Source organism: Lynx rufus, unplaced genomic scaffold, assembly GCF_022079265.1.
Source record: "Lynx rufus isolate CCGP_SWC_20201006 ecotype Redwood Valley unplaced genomic scaffold, mLynRuf1.p SCAF_2, whole genome shotgun sequence".
Lineage (NCBI taxonomy): Eukaryota > Metazoa > Chordata > Mammalia > Carnivora > Felidae > Lynx > Lynx rufus.
In genome coordinates this window covers 116,690,056-116,709,960 of record NW_025814834.1, presented here as the reverse complement: position 1 = coordinate 116,709,960, position 19,905 = coordinate 116,690,056, and the positions used below count along the sequence as shown (strand labels likewise).

The following is a 19,905-nucleotide window of genomic DNA, read 5'->3' as shown; positions in this document are numbered from 1 at the left end:
CCACGCCCCACTTCGCCCCTCCGGGAAGGGGTCCCGTGAGTCTCTGGGCGCAGAGCTCCGCCTCCGCCGCTGGGGGCGGGGCGACGTCGGACTCCAGGAGTGTCGGATTACGCACTTCCTCCGGGGTTGGGGCCGAATCGCTGTGTGGCGGGTTCGAGTCCCGCCTCCTGACTTTCGCCCCAAGCCCCTGAGTCCGAGGCGGGGAGCATTCGCCTGGTAACGTCTCCACGGCCAGGGGCGGTGGCACACCTTGGGACTTCGCCATGGAGGACTACCTGCAGGGTTGTCGAGCCGCTCTGCAGGTAACGGATCCCGGTCTGTGACTGTAAGGAATGGAGTATGAGGTCCAGGAAGAACGAAGATGTGGAATCTGGGGACCCCCGAGGGTGTGTGGGGAAGGAGCATAGAATTGTGGGGAGGGGGCTTGGGATCAGATCAGCCTTGGGGCCGGAGGAGTGAGGAACGAGAACCTAGCTCGGGGGAATGCTGCTCAGTCTCCCCGTGTTTGGCTCCTGCCTTTGGGGTTTCCCCAAGAGCTGGGAGGGGGAATCGTGGGTCTGGGAACTGCATCTGAGCCTCTGCTCGCTGTCGCCTGGGTCAGCTCCGTCAAAAGGTGAAGGACTGTGGTGCCGCCAGTCGTGCCCCGCGGGGTGTATTTATCCCTTTCTCCCCGCCCCTCTTTCAGTTCTCCGCTCGCAGGGCCTCCTTGGCCCATTGGCCTCCCAGTGAGCCCCGGGGGTAGGAGGGAACCAGTGTCCACAGCCTTATTGCCTCAGAAGGGCTGTTTTTGTCTGGCGGGCCGAACTCATTCTAGATTTGAGGTGGTCATGGTGTTTTACTTTAAATCTGGTTTTAAGCTAAACATGCTCAGTACTGCAGGCGTATCAGTTGTTGACCCAAAACTTGCATTCCTTTGCCTTCAGTTTTCTTCTTTGGCCTTAACCCACATGTAAATTACATAAGAATCCCTCGCCAGGAAGGGATAAGCCCAAAGTGTGTTTGGAATCAAAACTATAAGCTTGATTTCTGAATGCTTTGTGGCTTATTTACGGTGCCCTGAGCTGGTTGGAATCTCCCAGCCATGCTGACTGGTCATGCACATTAGGCTGCTACTCCCAGTTAGCAGCACAAAGCTGACCAGACAGAGGCTGGAAGAGGTCCCTTGGCCCCTGCTACCTCAAGTGACACTGCCCCTGTGGAGACCTAGACAGATGGTTGACTATGCTTTCCTTTTGAAGTATCTTTATTTTGATACTTTATTTTGATATTTTAAAGATAAAGTATCTTTAAACTCTGCAGATTCCCTTGGGCGACAGATTCTAGTCTTTAACAAATCCTTAAAGTCACCTCTTTCCTTTTGCAGATTCGGCTTCTGGCATAAATGAATGTCCTCACCTGAAGTATAGGTGACAAAGGACAATTTTAATACCAATTGCACCAAATTTTTCCTTGTGAAATACAAACTTTGGGAAAGTTGACCTAATGCGTAGGGCAGTTTGGAACCAATTCGTTAGGTTACATCTGATTTGCACCATAGGGAGCTCATTGGAGGACTAATGTAGAATCTTTGTGGCACTGTTCCAAGTGCTATGCAGTTGGAACTACCCCCCCCCCCCCTGCTGCAGAACCCAAATGACAGGTCTCCTTTCTACCACTTGGTAAAGAGCCCTTAGATCTGAAACCTCACCAAATAGCCTTTCATTGCATGCATCTATCCTAAGTCGTCTTCACTCCAGAGTCCCCCCAGGTTAACAGTATATCTCCTACAGCAGTATGAAGCTGAAAAATACTGGATTTTTCCAGTATTGCTGGTATCCTGAGTTTTCTCTGCCTGCATTCATGCCCCAAGAAGCAAGATCTAGATCTTTATTTTTCCAAACTTGTGAAGTTGTGAAGGTGAAGTTGTATCTTAGAGTTCTTATTATCACACAGCCTAGCCAGGGCTGGAAGAAATGAGAAAATCAGACTCTAGGAATCTTAGTGGAGGAACTGGTGACAGGACATACAGGTGGTTGCCAACAATGTAGATTGCTTTTAATTTATAGGGTGCCAGGCTGGTTTAGTCAGTAGAGCATGTGACTCCTGATCTCAGGATCATGAGTTCAAGCCCCACTTTGGGCATATCACTTACTTTAAAAAAGTAAAGATAAATACTAGAGTGGTATTTGGGTGGCTCAGTCAGTTAATCGTCCGATTCTTGATTTCGGCTCAGGTCATGATTTCACAGTTGGTGAGATCAAGCCCTGCATCAGGCTCCACGTGGTCAGCAGAGCCTGCTTGGGAATGTCTCTCTCCCTCTTTCTCTGCTCTTCCCCTGCTAGTGCTCTCTCTCTCTCAAAATAAATAAACTTAAAATAAATAAATACTAGATTGTTTTTAATTATAGAAGTAGTAAATGTACACTGTGAAAAGATTTAAATACAAAAAAGATACGAAATGAAAAAGATCGTTTATCTTCTCCCCATCTAATTCCCCAGAAGCTGCACCATGATTTCTTGTGTAAAGAGATACATGATTTAGACAGACTCTATTAGGTTTGAGTGTTTCTGTTAAGCTTTGGTATAACTTTTAGGGAAATGTGAATGCTTGACTTTTACATAGGATAGAGACAGCGTTTAACCGGCCAATTCCCCTATTGATTTATTTTTGTTATTTGATACCAGAGAAATTTTTTTAATATATATTTTTTTTATTTGAGAGAGAGAGAGAGAGAGAGAGAGAGAGAATGCGTACTTGAGCAGGGGAGGAGTCTGAAGGAAAGAGAAAAAGAGACAGAATCTCAAGCAGGTTCCACACTCAGCTTGGAGCCTGAACGTGGGGCTGGATCCCATGACCCTGGGATCACGACCTGAGTAGAAATTAAGAGTCGGCACTGAGGGGCACTCAGCCGACTGAGCCACCCAAGCACCCCTGATAACCAGAGAAATTTTCTACAGCCTCTGCCACAACGATAGTAAGATGTTCCATTTAATTTATTTATTTTTAGTGTTTATTTGTTTTTGAGAGAGACAGAGACAGAGAGATAGCACAAGTGGGGGAGGGGCAGAGAGAGAAGGAGACACAGAATCCGAAGCAGGCTCCAGGCTCTGAGCTGTCAGCACAGAGCCCGATGTGGGATCATGACCTGAGCCGAAGTCAGACACTTAACTGACTGAGCCACCCAGGTGCCCCTAGGATGTTCCATTTTAAAAGAAATCCTGTTTAACTAAATATCGTATTCATGGTGACTCATCTTTCACGTCTAGTGGATAAAAACCTTTGCCTCAGGGCGGGGCTGCGTTCAAGTATAGGTGGTATCCATCCAGCTGCTTTCGGATAATGTGTGTTGTCTGCCCTCCTGTATGCATAGGGCAGGAATCAGGAGTGGCCAGCTGTCCTTCTGACAGCACAGTCCTTTCCTCAATATCTATACCATTCTCTGTGCTGGGAGGGCTTCTCTATCGCTGGCTCTTTTTTTCCTTCCCTCATTAACTATTTTGTAGACTAGGTGTCAGACCATATTCAGCTTCAGAAGGGAAGTGGTTGACTTTGCCAGCCCTAGAGCCTATCCTTTCTCCCCACACGAGGCCACAAAGAACATCAGGACACAGTCATTGTTACTACCAGCTTTGGGTGTTTTTGTTTGTCTGTTTAAGAAAGAAAAGTTTATATTTACTTGGGGTGCTCAGATTTCATTTCTTCCACTGGCAGCTCAGGTTTCCTCCTGCTCTAAGTATAGCTATATCTGTCCTGAACTCTTCCTCTGATGGTCAGAAAACCAAAGCAGTTTGGCTTTGCTTTCAACTGGTGGGGGATGGGGGGGGAGAGGTGGAGGGTTAAGAGATACACACACTCCTCCTAGATGAAGAGAAGGGTGCCTTATAAGTTGGGCAGCCCAGGACAGTTTAGTTTATTCAGATATAGCCATTTATTGCACCCTTTTTTATCCTCACAAGTGTCCCCGTTTGAATAACAATGTATGGTCACTAAGTCATAAACTATGTTAAAAGTTAAGATACATGCCCACGAAAAGAGGGCGAGCTCCTTAGGGTAGAAGCTCCATATGAGGGCTGCAGGTGCTGGAAGCTGGAGGTCTAGCGGAAGAGTATTGCTCTGGCCTGGGTGGCCAGGGGAGGCATCCCAGAGACAGGGCCTTCAGGTGGCATGAAGAGGCAGGGACCGGTAGGGAAAGGAGAAGATGGAAGGCAGCTACAGAGCAGACACTTATGGGTTATCTCATTTAATCCTCGTCACAACTGCATGAAATCGGTTACACGATTATCATTTTTAAATGAGGCTTGGAGAGGCCAAAGTCCCATAACAGGTAAGAAGGAAAGCTGGGAGGGGTGCCTGGGTAGCTCAGTCGGTTTCCGACTTAGGCTCAGGTCGTGATCTCGCAGTTTGTAAGTTCAAGCCCTGCATCAGGCTCTATGCTGACAGCTCGGAGCCTGGAGCCTGCTTCAGATTCTGTCTCCGTCTCTCTCTGCCCCTCCCCTGCTCATGCTCTGTCTCTCTCTGTCTCTCAATAATAGGTAAATGTTAAAAAAAAAATTAAGCAGAGCTGGGATTCAACCCTAGTCTGCGACCTCTTCACATGACAGTTCTGCCGCTTAAAGGGCAGAGCTGGGAATATACACAGCATGTATTGTGGGTGGTGAGTAGACCGGACAGGCTGGGATGATGGTGGACCGTGACAGGGGAGGGGAATGCCACCATAGCCTCTGCTCAGGCCTGCTTCAAGATGGGCTGAAAGCCCAGAGGACTCCTTTGATATTCATTCCTTTGGGTTGCCATCTGGGCTTGAACAAGCACAAGGGGCTAGTTATTCCCCTTCCTGTGGATATCCTCTCAGAGTCACAGAGTTGTATGTGGCCCCTACTTCCTGCTCTCCTGCTTAGCCCCCCTCCATGCTGGGGATCTGACCCATCCTCATTCAGCTGGAGCAGCACTAGTGTGAGTGAGTTTTGGAAAGTTTCTCAGAGGGCCCAGCACGAGGGGGGTCCCACTTGCTCTGCCTTTTCTCTGTTCCTCTTACCTTATTTCTCTAGAGTCCGGGCCATATGGCCGCTCGTGTTTACACAGTTCCCTTTCCAGTGAACACAGTGCCTCCCCTTGCTGCTTCAGTGAGCAAGCTATCTCCACAGTCACTTACCTCAAGTGCTGTGTTGTCACTCTGGTCTGCAGCCATCTGGGCAGTTCTCGGTATCCGGGAAACAGGGGGACTTTCGCCGGTATCCGAAGGAGAAATTGCAAGTTAGAGGAGTTAATATAGGACTGAATTCTCCCCTTATGTAGGAAAAGAGTTTAATATTTTTTTTTTTTTTTAATTTTTTTTTTTTTTTCAACGTTTATTTATTTTTGGGACAGAGAGAGACAGAGCATGAACGGGGGAGGGGTAGAGAGAGAGGGAGACACAGAATCGGAAACAGGCTCCAGGCTCTGAGCCATCAGCCCAGAGCCTGACGCGGGGCTCGAACTCACGGACCGCGAGATCGTGACCTGGCTGAAGTCGGACGCTTAACCGACTGCGCCACCCAGGCGCCCCTGAAAAGAGTTTAATATTGAAAAGAATCTCCCCTCCCTTGTGTCGTTCAGTGTGAGTGGGTCTGGCCTGCCACCCTCTTGAGGTAGGCTTAGAGAAATGGGTGCAGGGGAGAACCTAAGGGCGGACTTTCCCCGCAGGTCCTTTGTGCGAAACCTCTGCCTTTTGTACTTCTCTGAGGGTGGGAGTAGGAGATGTGGGGGGTGGGGGGGTAGTTTAAAATAAAAAAACTTGTGTGGGGGGGCGCCTGGGTGGCTCCATCAGTTAAGCATCCAACTCTTGATTTTGGTTCAGGTCATGATCTCACAGTTCATGAGTTTGAGCCTTATGTTGGGCTCTGCACTGACAGTGTGGAGTCTGCTTGGGATTCTCTCTCTCTCTCTCTCTCTCTCTCTCTCTCTCTCTGCCCCTCTCCTGCTTGTGCTATCTCTCAAAATAAGTAAATAAACTTAAAAAACACAAACAAAAAAACCTGAGGCACCTGGCTGGCTCAGTTCGAAAATCATCTGACTCTTGATCTTGGGGTTGTGGGATCCCATGTTGGGTGTAGAGCCCATGTTGGGTGTAGAAATTATTTAAATAAATAAAACTTAAGGAGAAAAAAAACCTGTTTAGTTACTGGATAGGGCGATTTTTGCCACCAAAAGTCCTCTAAAATTGTACCTTTCTAGCTGTAGCTCTCTGGGGGAGGGAGGGTAACAGCCAAACAGGCAAGATGATTCTAGGTTCCCCCAGATTCCTTTTCTTCCTATAGTTATATTACTTGATAACTATTGCTTGCTATGTTTTGTTCCTCTGAACCCCAATCCTACTTTTCTAAACTCTTGGCATCTAGTAAATCTTCCCTGATTGAAGAAGTCAGAGTGTTTGGATTTTTACCTGAAAACCTGGCAGTTTTCAACTGGGAGTGATTTTGCGCTCCCAGTGAATATTTGGCACATCTGGAGACATTTTTGATTCTCATGACTGGGTGTGCTACCGGCATCTTGTGGGTACAGTCTGGGGTTGCTGCCAAACTTCTCCCACACAGGACAGCCCCTACAACAAAGAACGATCCAGGCCAAAATGCCACTGGTGCTGAAATTAGGAAACTCTGCTGTAACTGGTAGGTCTCATTTTGTTTTTATCTCTTCCTCTCTCAGAAGCACGCTGAGGTGTAAGTTCCAAAGTAAATTTGTAAGAGAGAATTCTTGTGCCCTAAACTGAGCCATGGACATAATTCTTAAAGTACCTACCTCTTCAGGTTGTTATTTAAGACTCTGATAGCTAGGGAGACACAAGGGAACAAGGTTAATACTAACAGCAGATATCCCTCCCTCCTCAGTTCTTATCAGCAGCTGGACTTTTCAAAGCTTTAAAAATAAAAGTTCCAGGGCATCTGGCTGTCTCAGTCGGTAGAATGTGCAACTCCTGATCTCAGGCTCATGAGTTCGAGCCCCACATTGGGTATAGAGGTTACTTCAAAAATAATAATAATGATAGTAATAAAGGGTTGGGGGCATTTTCATGGATTGGGTAACTGGATTTTATTTTACCTTTATTTTCAAAAGCTCTTCGCCTCTTATGATTTAGAAGTGTATGGATGTTTTTCCCTATTTGAAAACAGCAGGGTCAGGGGAGGAAACTGGGGTTGATGCAGCCTGACTATCACCTATCCCAACTGTTCTACCTTTGATTTCTCGAGTGCCCAAAGAGGCATAAGACGTTAGAGAATTATTTACTGCTGTTCTTTAAGTTAACAATCAAGGAGGAGCGCCTGGGTGGCTCAGTCGGTTGGGTGTCCAACTTCGGCTCAGGTCATGATCTCACGGCCCGTGAGTTTGAGCCCCGCATCGGGCTCTGTGCTGATAGCTCAGAGCCTGGAGCCTGCTTTGGATTCTGTGTCTCCCTCTCTCTCTGCCCCTAACCCACTCGCATTCTGTCTCTCTCAAAAATAAATAAATATTTTTTAAAAAAATTAAAAAAAAAACAATCAAGGAGACAGCATAGTAGAAGAAAGGGCACTTTTCTACCTCCTGGTTGGATGTGGAATGCTTAAACTTAGCAACACACAGGTAGCCTGTCTGCTAATATCCTCATCCATGAAATGAGGACTGTCATAAGATTGGCTGACCCACCTCCTCTGTGAAGATCAGTGAGAGGGAGTGTGGGAAGCCCTGTTCAGGTGTAAGGGCAGTGGAAACGGACAAAGGTATGTCTGCTAGCGTCCCATTCTCATTCCTCAACAGGAGTCCCGGCCGCTACATGTTGTGCTGGGAAATGAAGCCTGTGACTTGGACTCCATGGTGTCAGCTCTTGCCCTGGCTTTTTACCTGGCAAAGGTGAGTACTTAGCAACAGAGTCCTTGAGAATGAAAAGATCTGGATCCAAGACCCAGCTCTGCCACTTTACACCAGTTACCCTTGGGTCAGTTAAATCCCTTAACCTTACTGAGTCTTAGGTCACAATCTCTAAAATCTGAAATGATGCTATTTTGCAGTGCCCCTGGGAGGATCAAATGAGTAGATGTATGTTGAAGAATTTGTAAATCATAAGGCAAATTCAAGCTGTTTATTATTTGAGTTCTTCTGGGTACCAGTGATCTCATGCCCAGGTCAGCTCTTAAGGATTAATAATCCCTTCTCCACAGCATCTAGAACCAGGTCTTTTCCATGAATTGTCTTCTTGACCTTCATGTATACTAAGAAGGAGAGAGGGCAAGAGTTGTCCTTTTGTTTTTATCAACTGGGTAGTTGTGGCTTTGAGAAAGGCAATTACTTCTCCAAGATCATATCTCCTCTGGTTCCAATAATCTTGTTACTTTTCCTGTCTATGCCAAAACACTGCCATATGTTCTTTTCACTTTCCTTATCCAGACAACAGAGACTGAGGAAGTCTTTGTGCCAGTTTTAAATATAAAACGTTCTGAGCTACCTCTACGAGGTGACAACGTCTTCTTCCTTCAGAAGATTCACATTCCAGAGTCCCTCTTGATTTTCCGGGATGAAATTGACCTCCATGCCTTGCACCAGGCTGGCCAACTCACCCTTATCCTTGTTGACCATCATGTCTTACCCAAGTAAGTGGAAGGAAGTTAAGCCAATATTTAACATGTGCCATGTTGAGCTCTGATGAGTAAGAAATAAAGAGAGGAAGAATTTCTGCTCTTGGGGATCTCACAGGCTAATTGCAATTGCTGGGTTATATCAGATATAGAAAATCAACAGAAAATATTGTTAGTTCTCCAGTTATGCAAGTAACAAAAAGAAATAGAAACACAGAGAAGTCAAACTAAAGGATAACTCAGAAATAATTTAAAACTGCCTTTAGTACCATTATTTTGTGGCAGATTCACTGTAACAGAAGCCTTTGAATAATGGTTGCAACTGTTTGGGGTTTTTTTAATATTTTTTGAGATGAGAGCATGTGTGCAGATTTGGGGGAGAGGCAGAGAGATGGGGACAGAGGATCTGAAGTGGGCTCTGCTCTGACTCAGACTCACCAACTGTGAGATCATGACCTGAGCCAAAGTCCGATGCATAACTGACTGAGCCACCCAGGCGCCCCAGTTGCAGGTCTTTTTAATTTTAATCTTTAAATATATTTTTATTTTCTTTTAAGTTTATGTATGTATTTTTAAGAGAGAGAAAGCATGTGTGTGTGGGGTTGGGAGTAGGGAAGGGACACGCAGAGAGAGAGAGAATCGCAATCCACATTGTCAGCGCAGAGCCTGATGTGGGGCCTGATCCCACAAACTGTGAGATCATGTCCTGAGCTGAGATTGAGTCAGATGCTTATCGACTGAGCCACCCAGGTGCCCCAACTCTTTTTAATTAAAAAAAATTTTTTTTTTAATTTTTTTAATGTTTATTTTTAAAAGAGAGAGAGAGAGACTGAATGCAAGCAGGGGAGGGGCAGAGAGAGAGATAGACACAGAATCTGAAGCAGGCTCCAGGCTCTAAGCTGTCAGCACAGAGCCCAACACAGGGCTCGAACTCACAAACTGTGAGATCATGACCTGAGCTGAAGTTGGACACTTAACCGACTGAGCCACCCAGGGGTCCCTTTTCTTAATTTTTTTTTTTCAACATTTATTTTTGGGACAGAGAGAGACAGAGCATGAACAGGGGAGGGGCAGAGAGAGAGGGAGACACAGAATCGGAAATAGGCTCCAGGCTCCGAGCCATCAGCCCAGAGCCCGACGCGGGGCTCGAACTCACGGACCGCGAGATCATGACCTGGCTGAAGTCGGACACTTAACCGACTGCGCCACCCAGGCGCCCCCCTTTTCTTAATTTTTAAAAAGCAAAATTATTTTGGGGGGGCGCTTGTGTGGCTCAGTCAGTGAAGCATCTGACTCTTGATTTTCAGCTTAGGTCATCTCACAGTTTGTGATTTCAAGCCCTATATCAGGCTTTGTGCCAAGCAGCTTGGAGCCTGCTTGGGATTCTCTCTCTCCCTCTCAAAATAAATAAATAAAATTAAAAAAAAAAACAAAAAAACAAAATTCCTCCACTTACGCTCTGTTTCTCTCTCTCTCAAAAATAAATAACATTAAAAAAAAAGGGGGGGGTGCCTGGGTGGCTCAGTCAGTTAAGCGTCTGACTTTGGCTCAGGTCATGATCTCGTAGTTCATGAGTTCGAACCCCACATCAGGTTCTATGCTAACAGCTAAGAGCCGAGCCTGGAGCCTGCTTCGGATCCTGTGTCTCCCTCTTTCTCTGCCCCTCCTCCACTTACGCTCTGTTTCTCTCTCTCTCAAAAATAAATAAACATAAAAAAAAATTTTTTTTTAAAGCAAAATTATTTCCTACAAAAGAAAATATCTCAGTGTCATTGTGATGGGTGTTAGCAGTGTGTGGTAACTGACCCTCGAGAGGACAAATAGGTGTGTAGAGGATAGAGTAGTGAAATATACTGGAGGGGAGCAGAGGATACGAGGGAAAGTTTCCTAAGAGAGTTGACCCTTGATCTCACTCTTGAGTGTTTGCTCTTGGAATGGGGAGGTGAGGTAGTTAGGAAGAGCATCCAGGCAGAGAGAGGAATTAATATAAGCAAAGGCAGGCAGGCATGAAATAGCATGGTAGATTGGGAGAAATGGAATTTGTTATGCGTGGCTGGAGCATAAAATGTGACCCAGAAGTAGGACATAGGAAGAGGTGAGACTAGGGAGGTGGGTGGGGCTAGATTTTGGACACCCTTTAGGCCCTGCCAAGGAGATTAGACTTGATGTTAGGATAGTGGGGAGCTATTATGAATTATATTTTATCCAGATCCTGACAGAATCAAATTTGCATTTTTCAGATGATCACTCAGCAGCTTTGTGGAGGATAGCTTAGGAGGGCCTGAGACGGGAAGTGGGTGTTTGGTTGGGAAATTGTTGGAACGATCTAGGTGAGAGATATTGAGGGCTTAGAATAAGGCGATAGCAGAGGGTTAGAAAGGAGGAGACGGATAAGGATTGAGGTAGAGTCCATAGGATCTGGTGAACTGTGTGCCATTTGGGTATTAAGCAGATTGAGTGACAGGAGAGACTGAAATACTGGGTGCCAAGCGTGTCAGTCGGAAAGGCAGCTCCTAAGGAGATCAAATACGTGGATGAGATGCTTGTCGCTGATACTTCACCAAGTTCACTTATATACTATTTTTTCCCGTTTATATGCTATTTAAAGATGACTTCCATTCTCACATGAAAGAAAAGAATTGAGAGCAGTGAGGCCGAGGTGGAAGTGACCAAAGTTCTTAAGTGTTTGCCTAAGATGTGCATTTTCCTTCATGGGTGAGGTGGAGCTTTGGTTAGAAGCAGCTGGAGTCCCCCCAGCTATCTTTCTTTCTCTTTTCCCCACACCCACTTTCCCACACAGAAGTGACTCGGCCCTAGAGGAGACAGTTGCAGAGGTGCTAGACCATCGACCCATCGAGCAGAGACACTGCCCTCCCTGCCACATTTCAGTTGAGCTGGTGGGATCCTGCGCTACCCTGGTGACCGAGAGAATCCTGCAGGGGGCACCAGAGATCCTGGACAGGCAAACTGCAGCCCTTCTGCACGGTGAGGGTGGCTTTCTGGTTAGTTCCTCTGTGTCCACCCCAGAGGAGAGTGGAAACGTCTAGCCTCTTCTAGCTTAATCATACCCTTTCAAAGCTATCCAGCTCATATCAAAGGCTGGGTTCTTTCAGGGGGCAATCAGGCATGAAAAGGCTGTGGTGAAAGCAGAAAGGAAGACAGACCTAGAAGCTGCCTGTTGGTGGCTATGTGACCTTGAGCAAAGATTTCTCAACCTTTCTTGTTCTCATTTTCTCCATTTGTAAAAAATAAAAAAGAGAGAGAGAGATTGAACTAGACTATCTCTTCCAAATTCTAGGTTTTTTTAATGGAATTTGGCTACAGAAGGGAGATCGTGTCTCTCTGACTCGGTCTCAAGATCTCTGAGGGTTGAGCTGCTCAGGCACCCTTTCTGCCTGCCCACATTTTAGTTTGGAATTGGGTGGTCTTACTCAGCACATAGTCCCAGTTCCTCATTTCGTTTCCAGTGTGTTTGCCGCACGCTCTTCCCTGTATTATGTCCACCTGGTTGGAGGGTTGTGTGTGTTCTAGTGGTTGTGAATGGAAGGCCATGGGATTTGAGTCCTGCCTCCTGCCTCCACAGGAACAATCATCCTGGACTGTGTCAACATGGACCTGAAAGTTGGAAAGGCAACCCCAAAGGACAGCACATATGTGGAGAAGCTGGAGGCCCTCTTCCCAGATCTGCCCAAGAGAAATGACATCTTTGATTCTCTACAAAAGGCAAAGTTTGATGTATCAGGTGTGAAACAGTAAACTGACTTCTCTCCCTCCCGCATGAGAAAACAGATGGACAAGCCTTGTTCACAGTATTTTTGAACACTATTGAAACAGTTTTCAGAGCATGTATAATGCTTTAATCAGAGAGAACCGAGGTAGTATGTGAGTCTGATCATGAGCTAATCAATTGATTTACTATCCTGGCTAATGGGTAGGAGAAGGAGGAATATATTAAGAGTGTCAGAGGTTTCTGGGCTAATCAGAAAGTATATGAGTAAAATCTGCTGAGGGAATGCTAAATTATCTGAGTGAGATCTAGATAATTGTTTAGGGAAGCAGAAGAAACATTTAGGGTAAATATACAAAGGACAAGGAAGAGAACAAAAAAACTTCCATAGTTTGTTACCCAGATACTACCTATTGACCTTAAAAAAAAAAGTACCACATGTACTTACAGAAGGTTAAAACAACACAGAAAGGGGTAAAATAATCTCTTTATAATCATATAATAATTAGTTATCTCCCCTATTCATTGGCCCAAGGAGAGGCTGTGTTTGTTCTCACCTTTGACCCATCTTGGTGTCCTCACCTTCCTGGGCTGGGGACCCTGGGCTCTCTTGTTTGACCCCTGGTCTCACATTCACTGTCTAGGACTGACCACTGAGCAAATGCTGAGAAAGGACCAGAAGACCATTTGCAGACAAGGCATTAAGGTGGCCATTAGTGCAATATATATGGATTTGGAGGTAAGAGCAAGGCGTGGGTGGGGAGAGAAAATCTTCAGTTATATATGTAACCTTGCCCCTCATTGCTGGCTCATCTCCAAAATAAATCTTGTACCCATGTACCTTTCCCTTTCAGCAGACAGGTCTGCTGTCACTCCCACAGTCCGTGACCTCTCACTGCACTACCACAATAGCCTGCATACCGGTTTCCCTGCCTCTGCTCTTGCACCCCTACAAACCATTCTCCCCATAGCAGCCAGAGTCATGTCTTTATAAGGTGTAAGTCTGAAAAAACAAAACAAAACAAAACAGATGTAATTCTGATCACATCAGCTCCCTTCCTTTGCTGCCTTTTCATTGCGCTCCTGATAGAATCTAAAGGCCCCAGGGGCACCTGGCTGTCTAAGTCAGAGGAGCGTGCAACTCCTGATCTCAGGGTCGTGGGTTCGAGCCCCACGTTGAGTGTAGAGATTACTTAAATACAACTTAAAAAAAAAAAAAAGAAAAAAAGAATATAACAGCCCTACTGGGGTTTACAGGACCCTCCTTGATTTGGCTCTCTCTCTCTCTCTCTCTGACCTCATCTCCTTCCAGCCCCACTCCTGTACTCACAGTGCTATAGCCACACTCATTTTCTTTCTGTTCATGGGATCCATTAAGCTCATTCCCACCTCAGGGCCTTTGCACTGGCTTTTCCCTCTGCGGAGCTGGCTCTTCCTTATCACTCAGGTCTTAGTTCAGATGTCTCCTCTTATAAGAGGTTTTTCCTGACCACTGTGACTAACATAATATCCTTCGTGCTCAAAAATCTCTAAAATATTTTAAATTTTGTTTTATCTTTAGCAGTTAATGGACTGAAGTGATCAATTTCATGGTTTCCTTGTTTATTGTCTACATTCCTCTGCCAGTTTATCAGCTCCACCAGGGCTGGAGCCCTGTTTCTTCTGTTTCTTCTGTATCGGCACCTTTGACAGTACCTGGCGCATAGCCGGTGCTCAGTAAATTTTGTTGAATGGGTGAATGAGTGTAACTTTGATAACGGTATTTTACTACCTGGTTCCATATCATATTCATTTTAAATCATTTGGCAACTGGATCTGAACATATCCTGCCATAGTCTGTATAGCTTTCTATAAATACTGTGTAAAACTAGTGAATAATTTTAATAAAACAAAATGGCCTGGTCTCTTCCCTTGCTGCCTAGTTTGGGAAACAAACATAAGAGTAGAAAAGGCTTGCCAAATAGCATAAGTTGACACAGTGAGAAATTGACACGTGAGATATGCCAAGGACAGAGAAAAGCCCTGATCTGGATCGGCTGGTAGTAGTATTCAGTAGAGGAAATACCACATGAGACTTTGGAGAAGAGTAGAGATTGGCAAAGAATGAAGAGCCAATGATACACTTGTCCCGTGTGTGTTACCGGTGTGTGCCATTGTTCTATTAGAATGAAAATACCCATGAGGCGAAGACCTTGCTTAAAAAATGGCAAGAGCAGGAGAGCGTTGTACGTGCCAGGCATGTTACATACGCAATCATGTTTTAATTCTTAAAATAGGCACATGGTAAATGTTTTATCCTCAAACTTAAGTCCAGGGAGGTTGATACAACTCCTTGATGGTACAGCTAATAGTTACCTATCAGAGCTGATCTTCAAACCAGTTCTGTCTGAACGCAAAACCTATATTTTCCCCATACTACATACTGCTTCACGGCACACAGAGAACACAGAGTAAATATTGGATACCTTTTTTCTGGAGAACAAGACCCAGGTTAACACGGAAAGATACCCTTTGTGAACACGTTTTGTTACTGGTGACAAGGAGAGTCCAGCGGTAGCCCTTTTCATTGCCCCATTTCTTCTTTTTCAGGCCTTCCTGCAGAGGTCTGGCCTCATTGCAGACCTCCATGCTTTCTGCCAGGTGCACAACTGTGATGTCCTGGTCGCCATGACTATCTTTTTCAACACTCACAATGAACCAGTGCGGCAGCTGGCTATTTTCTGTCCCCATGCAGCGCTCCGAATGATGGTGAGTCTCTGTCTCTTCTCCAGCCTGAGGTCCCTACAGAGCTCTGCTTGTGAGCACTGCCCAGTGCTGTAAAGACCTCTGCTTGGTTTTTGTGTTTACACAGAAGTCCTTTGACCTCTTTCCAGAATCCTCCCTCCCTGCCCTTCCCCATTCTCTCTATATGTGAATAGCCTTAGTCATACTGTTAAGAGAGATTCAAAGGGAATTAGAGACACAGTTCCCACTTAGAAGAAGGACCTTGAAATCAGATTAAAAGACAGTGTTATAAATTTGGAGTTAAAATTCGATTCTTAGCCTCATCTTTAATCTTCACCCCAGAAAATCAGTTCCTTCCTTTTTACCCTATGGCCTTGAAAATGGGAAACTCAAGAGAAGCCTTTTCTACTACTTAACCGTGCAGCGATGAATGAGAGTGTCTAATGCTAATTCTGTAGAAAAGGGATTGAAGCACAGGTGTTCCTTCCTGATCTGTTTGGCCACCTTTCCCACTTCTTCCCCTTTCTTTTCCTCTGTTGGTTACTGGGCAATTAGCCCAGGGAAGAAGAATTTAAAAGTGGACGCGAGGGGAACCTGGGTGGTTCAGTTGGTTGGGCGTCCGACTTCAGCTCAGGTCATGATCTCACGGTCCGTGAGTTCAAGCCCCACATGAGGCTCCGTGCTGACAGCTCAGAGCCTGGAGCCTGCTTCAGATTCTGTGTCTCCTCCTCTCTCTGCCCCTCCCCTCCTCATGCTCTGTCTCTCTCTGTCTCTCTCTGTCTCTCTCTGCCTCTCTCTCAAAAATAACATTTAAAAATTAAAAAAAAAAAAAAAAGTGGATGTGAGGCAGTCCAGGGACTTTGGGGTTTATTGGGCTACGTGAAGCTGCTAAAGACTGGTCTGCATACAGCCTGATAATCTTTTGCATCCATGGAAGGTATGTCACCCTTTCTTCTCTTCCACAAAGCAAATGTGATTTCATTCAGTGGAAGGTAGTTTGGCACTGTGGAAAGAAGTAGTTTTTGTGTTTTTGGGGTTTTTTTTAACGTTTTATTTTTTGAGAGAATATGAGCAGGGGAGGGGCAGAGAGAGAGGGAAACACAGAATCCAAAGCAGACTCAACTGACTGAGCCACCCAGGTACCCCAGAACTACAGTTTTAAAAGGCAGATGGACACGTTTTTTGTCCCAGATTTGCCACTTACCTGCTCTCTGAGCTCAGGCAAGTCAGTTGACTTCTGAATCTGTACATGGCATAGTATTACCCACTGATTAGCCTGATGTGCTCATTAAACCTAATATCGTACGTAAAGTACATTGCTGGGGACAGAGTGAGCACTGAATAAATGGTGGCTCTCACTAATCGTGTCCAGAAGGAAAGGGTGCTTTGGCCATGGGAAGTGTCTCTCCCACCTTCCTAAGTGTCCCCACCTTCCCCTCCCACCACACCCTTGCAAAGTTCTGCAGATAACAGAGGGCTCCCCCACTGTCCAGGCTGCCTCTGCACTGGGAAATGGGAAAGAGGTTTCACAGCGTGTCCTGCCATTTCGTCTCTTCCTCCTCTGTTGGAAACGATAGAAGAGAGTGGTTTAGAACACTGGTTTTGGTGGCAGACCTGGCTTCAAGTGTCAGTTTTGCTTCATTCAAACTATGACCTTAGGCAAGTTACTTCATCTAAGCCTCTGTTTCCCTACCTGTGAATGAAGGTAATACTAATCCAAATTTTAGCGGGTAGTTGTGACGATTAAATGAGGTAATATGTGCAAGTGGTCAGGCTCAGCACCATGCCTGATGTACCTCCCACCCCCACTTTGATCTGTTCATTCTTTCTGCCTCTGTCTTGCCCCTGACCTCAGTCTACATGTGTGTCCCATTCTAGCTAAGGATAGAGTTCAAGTTTTTGAGCACAGATATACAATTGGAAACAACACTAGGTCAAGGGGTCCTGGGTTCTGGTTCAGACTCCCATCATCTACGTGCTTTTGCTCAAGATGCTTAATCTCTCCAGGCTTGGGTTTACAAAAATTAAATATATGATCTCAATTGGGGCGCCTGGGTTGCTCAGTCGGTTAAGCGTCCTATTTCAGCTCACATCCTGATCTCGCAGTTCATGGGTTCGAGCCCCGTGTCTGGCTCTGGGCTGATGGCTCAGAGCCTGGAGCCTGCTTCGGATTCTGTCTCCCTCTCTCTCTGCTCCTCCCCCACTCACATTCTGTCTCTCTCTCTCTCTCTGTGTCTGTCTTAAAAATAAACATCAAATGTTTCTTCTGTTTCTAAATACTGTATGTATTCGCAGTAATACTGAACTCTGGCTGATTTAATCAAAAGTGTTTCTCCTTCTATAAGGGAAGCCTCTAACTTAAGAGACCCCAGCTGTTTGCTTCACCACCTCACGTACCATCTCCCCATCTTGTCTCCTCTTTAGATCTGTGGAGTTCTGGAATGCTCCCACTCTCCGTCCCTGAAGCTGACCCCTGCCCCAAGCACCCACCCTAACCTCCAGGCCTATCTTCAGGGCAACACCCAGGTATCTCGGAAGAAACTTCTGCCTCTGCTCCAGGAGGCCCTGTCAGCATATTCTGACTCTGTGAAGATCCCGTCAGGGCAGCCCGAGACCGAGGGTGTGTGCAGGGAGCAGGCGGACAAGGACTTGGACAGGGCGGGGAGCTCCCTGGTGCCTGGACTGAGTCAAGATGAGGAGGAGCCTCCACTGCCCCCCACGCCCATGAACAGCCTGGTGGACGAATGCCCCCTGGATCAGGGGCTGCCAAAACTCTCAGCTGAGGCCATCTTTGAGAAGTGCAGTCAGATCTCACTGTCACAGTCGACTGCTGCCTCACTGTCTCAGAAGTGACTGCTGGGGGCGGTCGGGGTAGGGAGGGCGGTTGCTCGAACCACCTCAGTTGCACGTGTTGAGATGTGTCAGCAGTTCTGACTTCGGTGCTCTGGGGTCTGGTGTACTGTTTTCGTGAACCTGGGAGGAGAAAGAAGTGAAAGAAAACAGTTGCTTGAGGGATGGCTTTTGGCCTTTTCTCCAGATCTCTACCCATTAGACAGATTATATTATTTAATTCTCCAAATCTGCACTGACTCTCCTCTGTTTCGTTGGCCAGGGGCACAAGGTAGTACCTGCATAGCTGCGGCAGAGCGGCACAGGAAAGCATACCCCAGCAGTGCCCTCAGTAAGGCTCTTCAACAGAACCGGTATCTCTCATGAAACCAAGCAATCATTGTCTCCTTGTATTCATTTATTCTCTTATTCATTCAGGTATTTATTGGTTACCTCCTTTAAGCTAGATAGAAGAGTGTGCTTTTGGAAACTTCTCTTGCTGTTTTCAGCCTTCAGCAGAATCCGGCCCCATGATTCCTCTTTCTGCCCCCAGTTAAGTGGTGGTGTCTAAGGCCGAGGTGGCCACAGTTGTGTTCTGAGCTCATTCTGACTCTTTTAGGATTGTTTGGAGGCCATTATCTTCTGTCCTGGTCAGCTGGCCTGGCTCTCAGTTTCTGGGATACCCCAGAGCCACAGGGATCCTGAAAAGACCCAGAAGACCCCTGGTTCTTGAGAGTTCAGGAGACACCCAGGAAGGCCTTAAGACCACATAGGCACTCTTCCCAAAAGACAGCAAAAGTGCAGTGAGAGCCCCGGCTCTGTGCCCTGCTTTGGTGGCCCCAAATTCCTTGTCCATCTCGTTCTCTTCTTGTTCATATCGAAGGGAACATGGAGTTCTAATACAGTGCCGTGAACTATGTCTCTCTTGGCAAGACCCTTCATTTCTCTAGGTCTCATTTTCCCCATCTGTAAGACCAAGGGTCTGGACTAGATGTTCTCTGGTATTCTGGGATCTGCCTCTTTTGCCATCTCTCCCCTGCTTGTGTGTGTGTGTGTGTGTGTGTGTGTGTGTGTGTGTGTGTGTGTGTATTTTATTTCTGTTTTCCCTGGGAAAGCTCAGGGTGGGTGAATTGTATTTATATGTGATTGTACCAAGGGACTCAGCCTCATGTAGCATGTACAGGGGTGTGATTCATACCGTAGTGACCCACAGAGCACTCCCCCACTGACTCGTTCTGCATGTGTAGAGTCTCCCTTTTGCCTTCAGACCAACCTGCTCCCCTTTTTCCTACCCCACGGCCCTATTCCATGTAAGTTGCCAGTGGTTCCACCGAACAGTGGGATGTGTGACAGTTTTGGCATGACGTCTTCAGTAAGAGGGGGATGATGTGACTTCGCTTTAGGGGATGATGTCTGTAGCCATTGGAAGGTAAAAATAGTTGTGTGATTTCTGAACCAAAGGAATTTATGTTTTGTAACTCGGGTACCTTATTTTGCATTTTGTTAAAGTATTAAATACTTTTTTTTTTTCCTGTTTGGGGTCTCATTGTCTCTTTTTATAACTGTCATCAGGCCCTTCCCTCTGATAATGGTTTCAGTCTCCTCAAGACGCATCTCCCTTCTTCCTGCTCTAGGGGACAGCTCCCTTCATTAACTCTTTTTGGGAATGAGGAGTGACAGCCTTCTATCTCTCCTTATCCTCAGCCTTTCATTTGTTTCTTCTTCTGGAACCCAGAACGCTCCTAAAGATGGCTTTCCCAATCTTGCTTATGCTCAAAAAGTGGGGCCAAGATAGTCTCAAAACCAAAATATTTTTTTACCACTGTCTTTTGCTTTTTGTTTTTGTTTTTTTGATTTTTTTGTTTAAAGAGCAGCCTCCAGGTGGCTCGGTCGCTTAAGGTCCAGCTCTTGATTCGGCTCAGGTCATGATCTCATGGTTTGTGAGACTGAGCCCCATGTCGGGCTCTGCACTCACTCTGCAAGAGCCTGCTTGGGCTTCTCTCTCTCCCTCTCTCTCTGCCCCTCCCCTGCTTGCTGTCTCTCTCAAAATAAATAAATAAG

At 46.1% G+C, this 19,905-nt stretch overlaps 1 protein-coding gene across 5 annotated transcripts; it reads left to right on the top strand.

Moving 5' to 3' along the window:
- Positions 1-124: 124 nt before the first annotated feature.
- On the top strand, positions 125-19,380 carry PRUNE1 (prune exopolyphosphatase 1). Of its 5 annotated transcripts, XM_047084642.1 has the most exons (9): positions 127-302; positions 6,552-6,626; positions 7,750-7,842; positions 8,377-8,579; positions 11,365-11,549; positions 12,148-12,306; positions 12,936-13,030; positions 14,881-15,039; positions 17,440-19,380. In XM_047084642.1, exons 3-9 carry the CDS (start codon positions 7,804-7,806, stop codon positions 17,866-17,868), a joined length of 1,269 nt encoding a protein of 422 aa, XP_046940598.1. In that variant the 5' UTR covers positions 127-302; positions 6,552-6,626; positions 7,750-7,803; the 3' UTR covers positions 17,869-19,380. The 5 variants fall into 5 exon arrangements, with proteins under 5 accessions (XP_046940596.1, XP_046940598.1, XP_046940595.1 ...); XM_047084640.1 differs by lacking the exon at positions 6,552-6,626 and having other exon boundaries at positions 125-302; XM_047084639.1 differs by lacking the exons at positions 127-302; positions 6,552-6,626 and adding an exon at positions 331-386.
- The last annotated feature ends 525 nt before the right edge of the window (positions 19,381-19,905 follow it).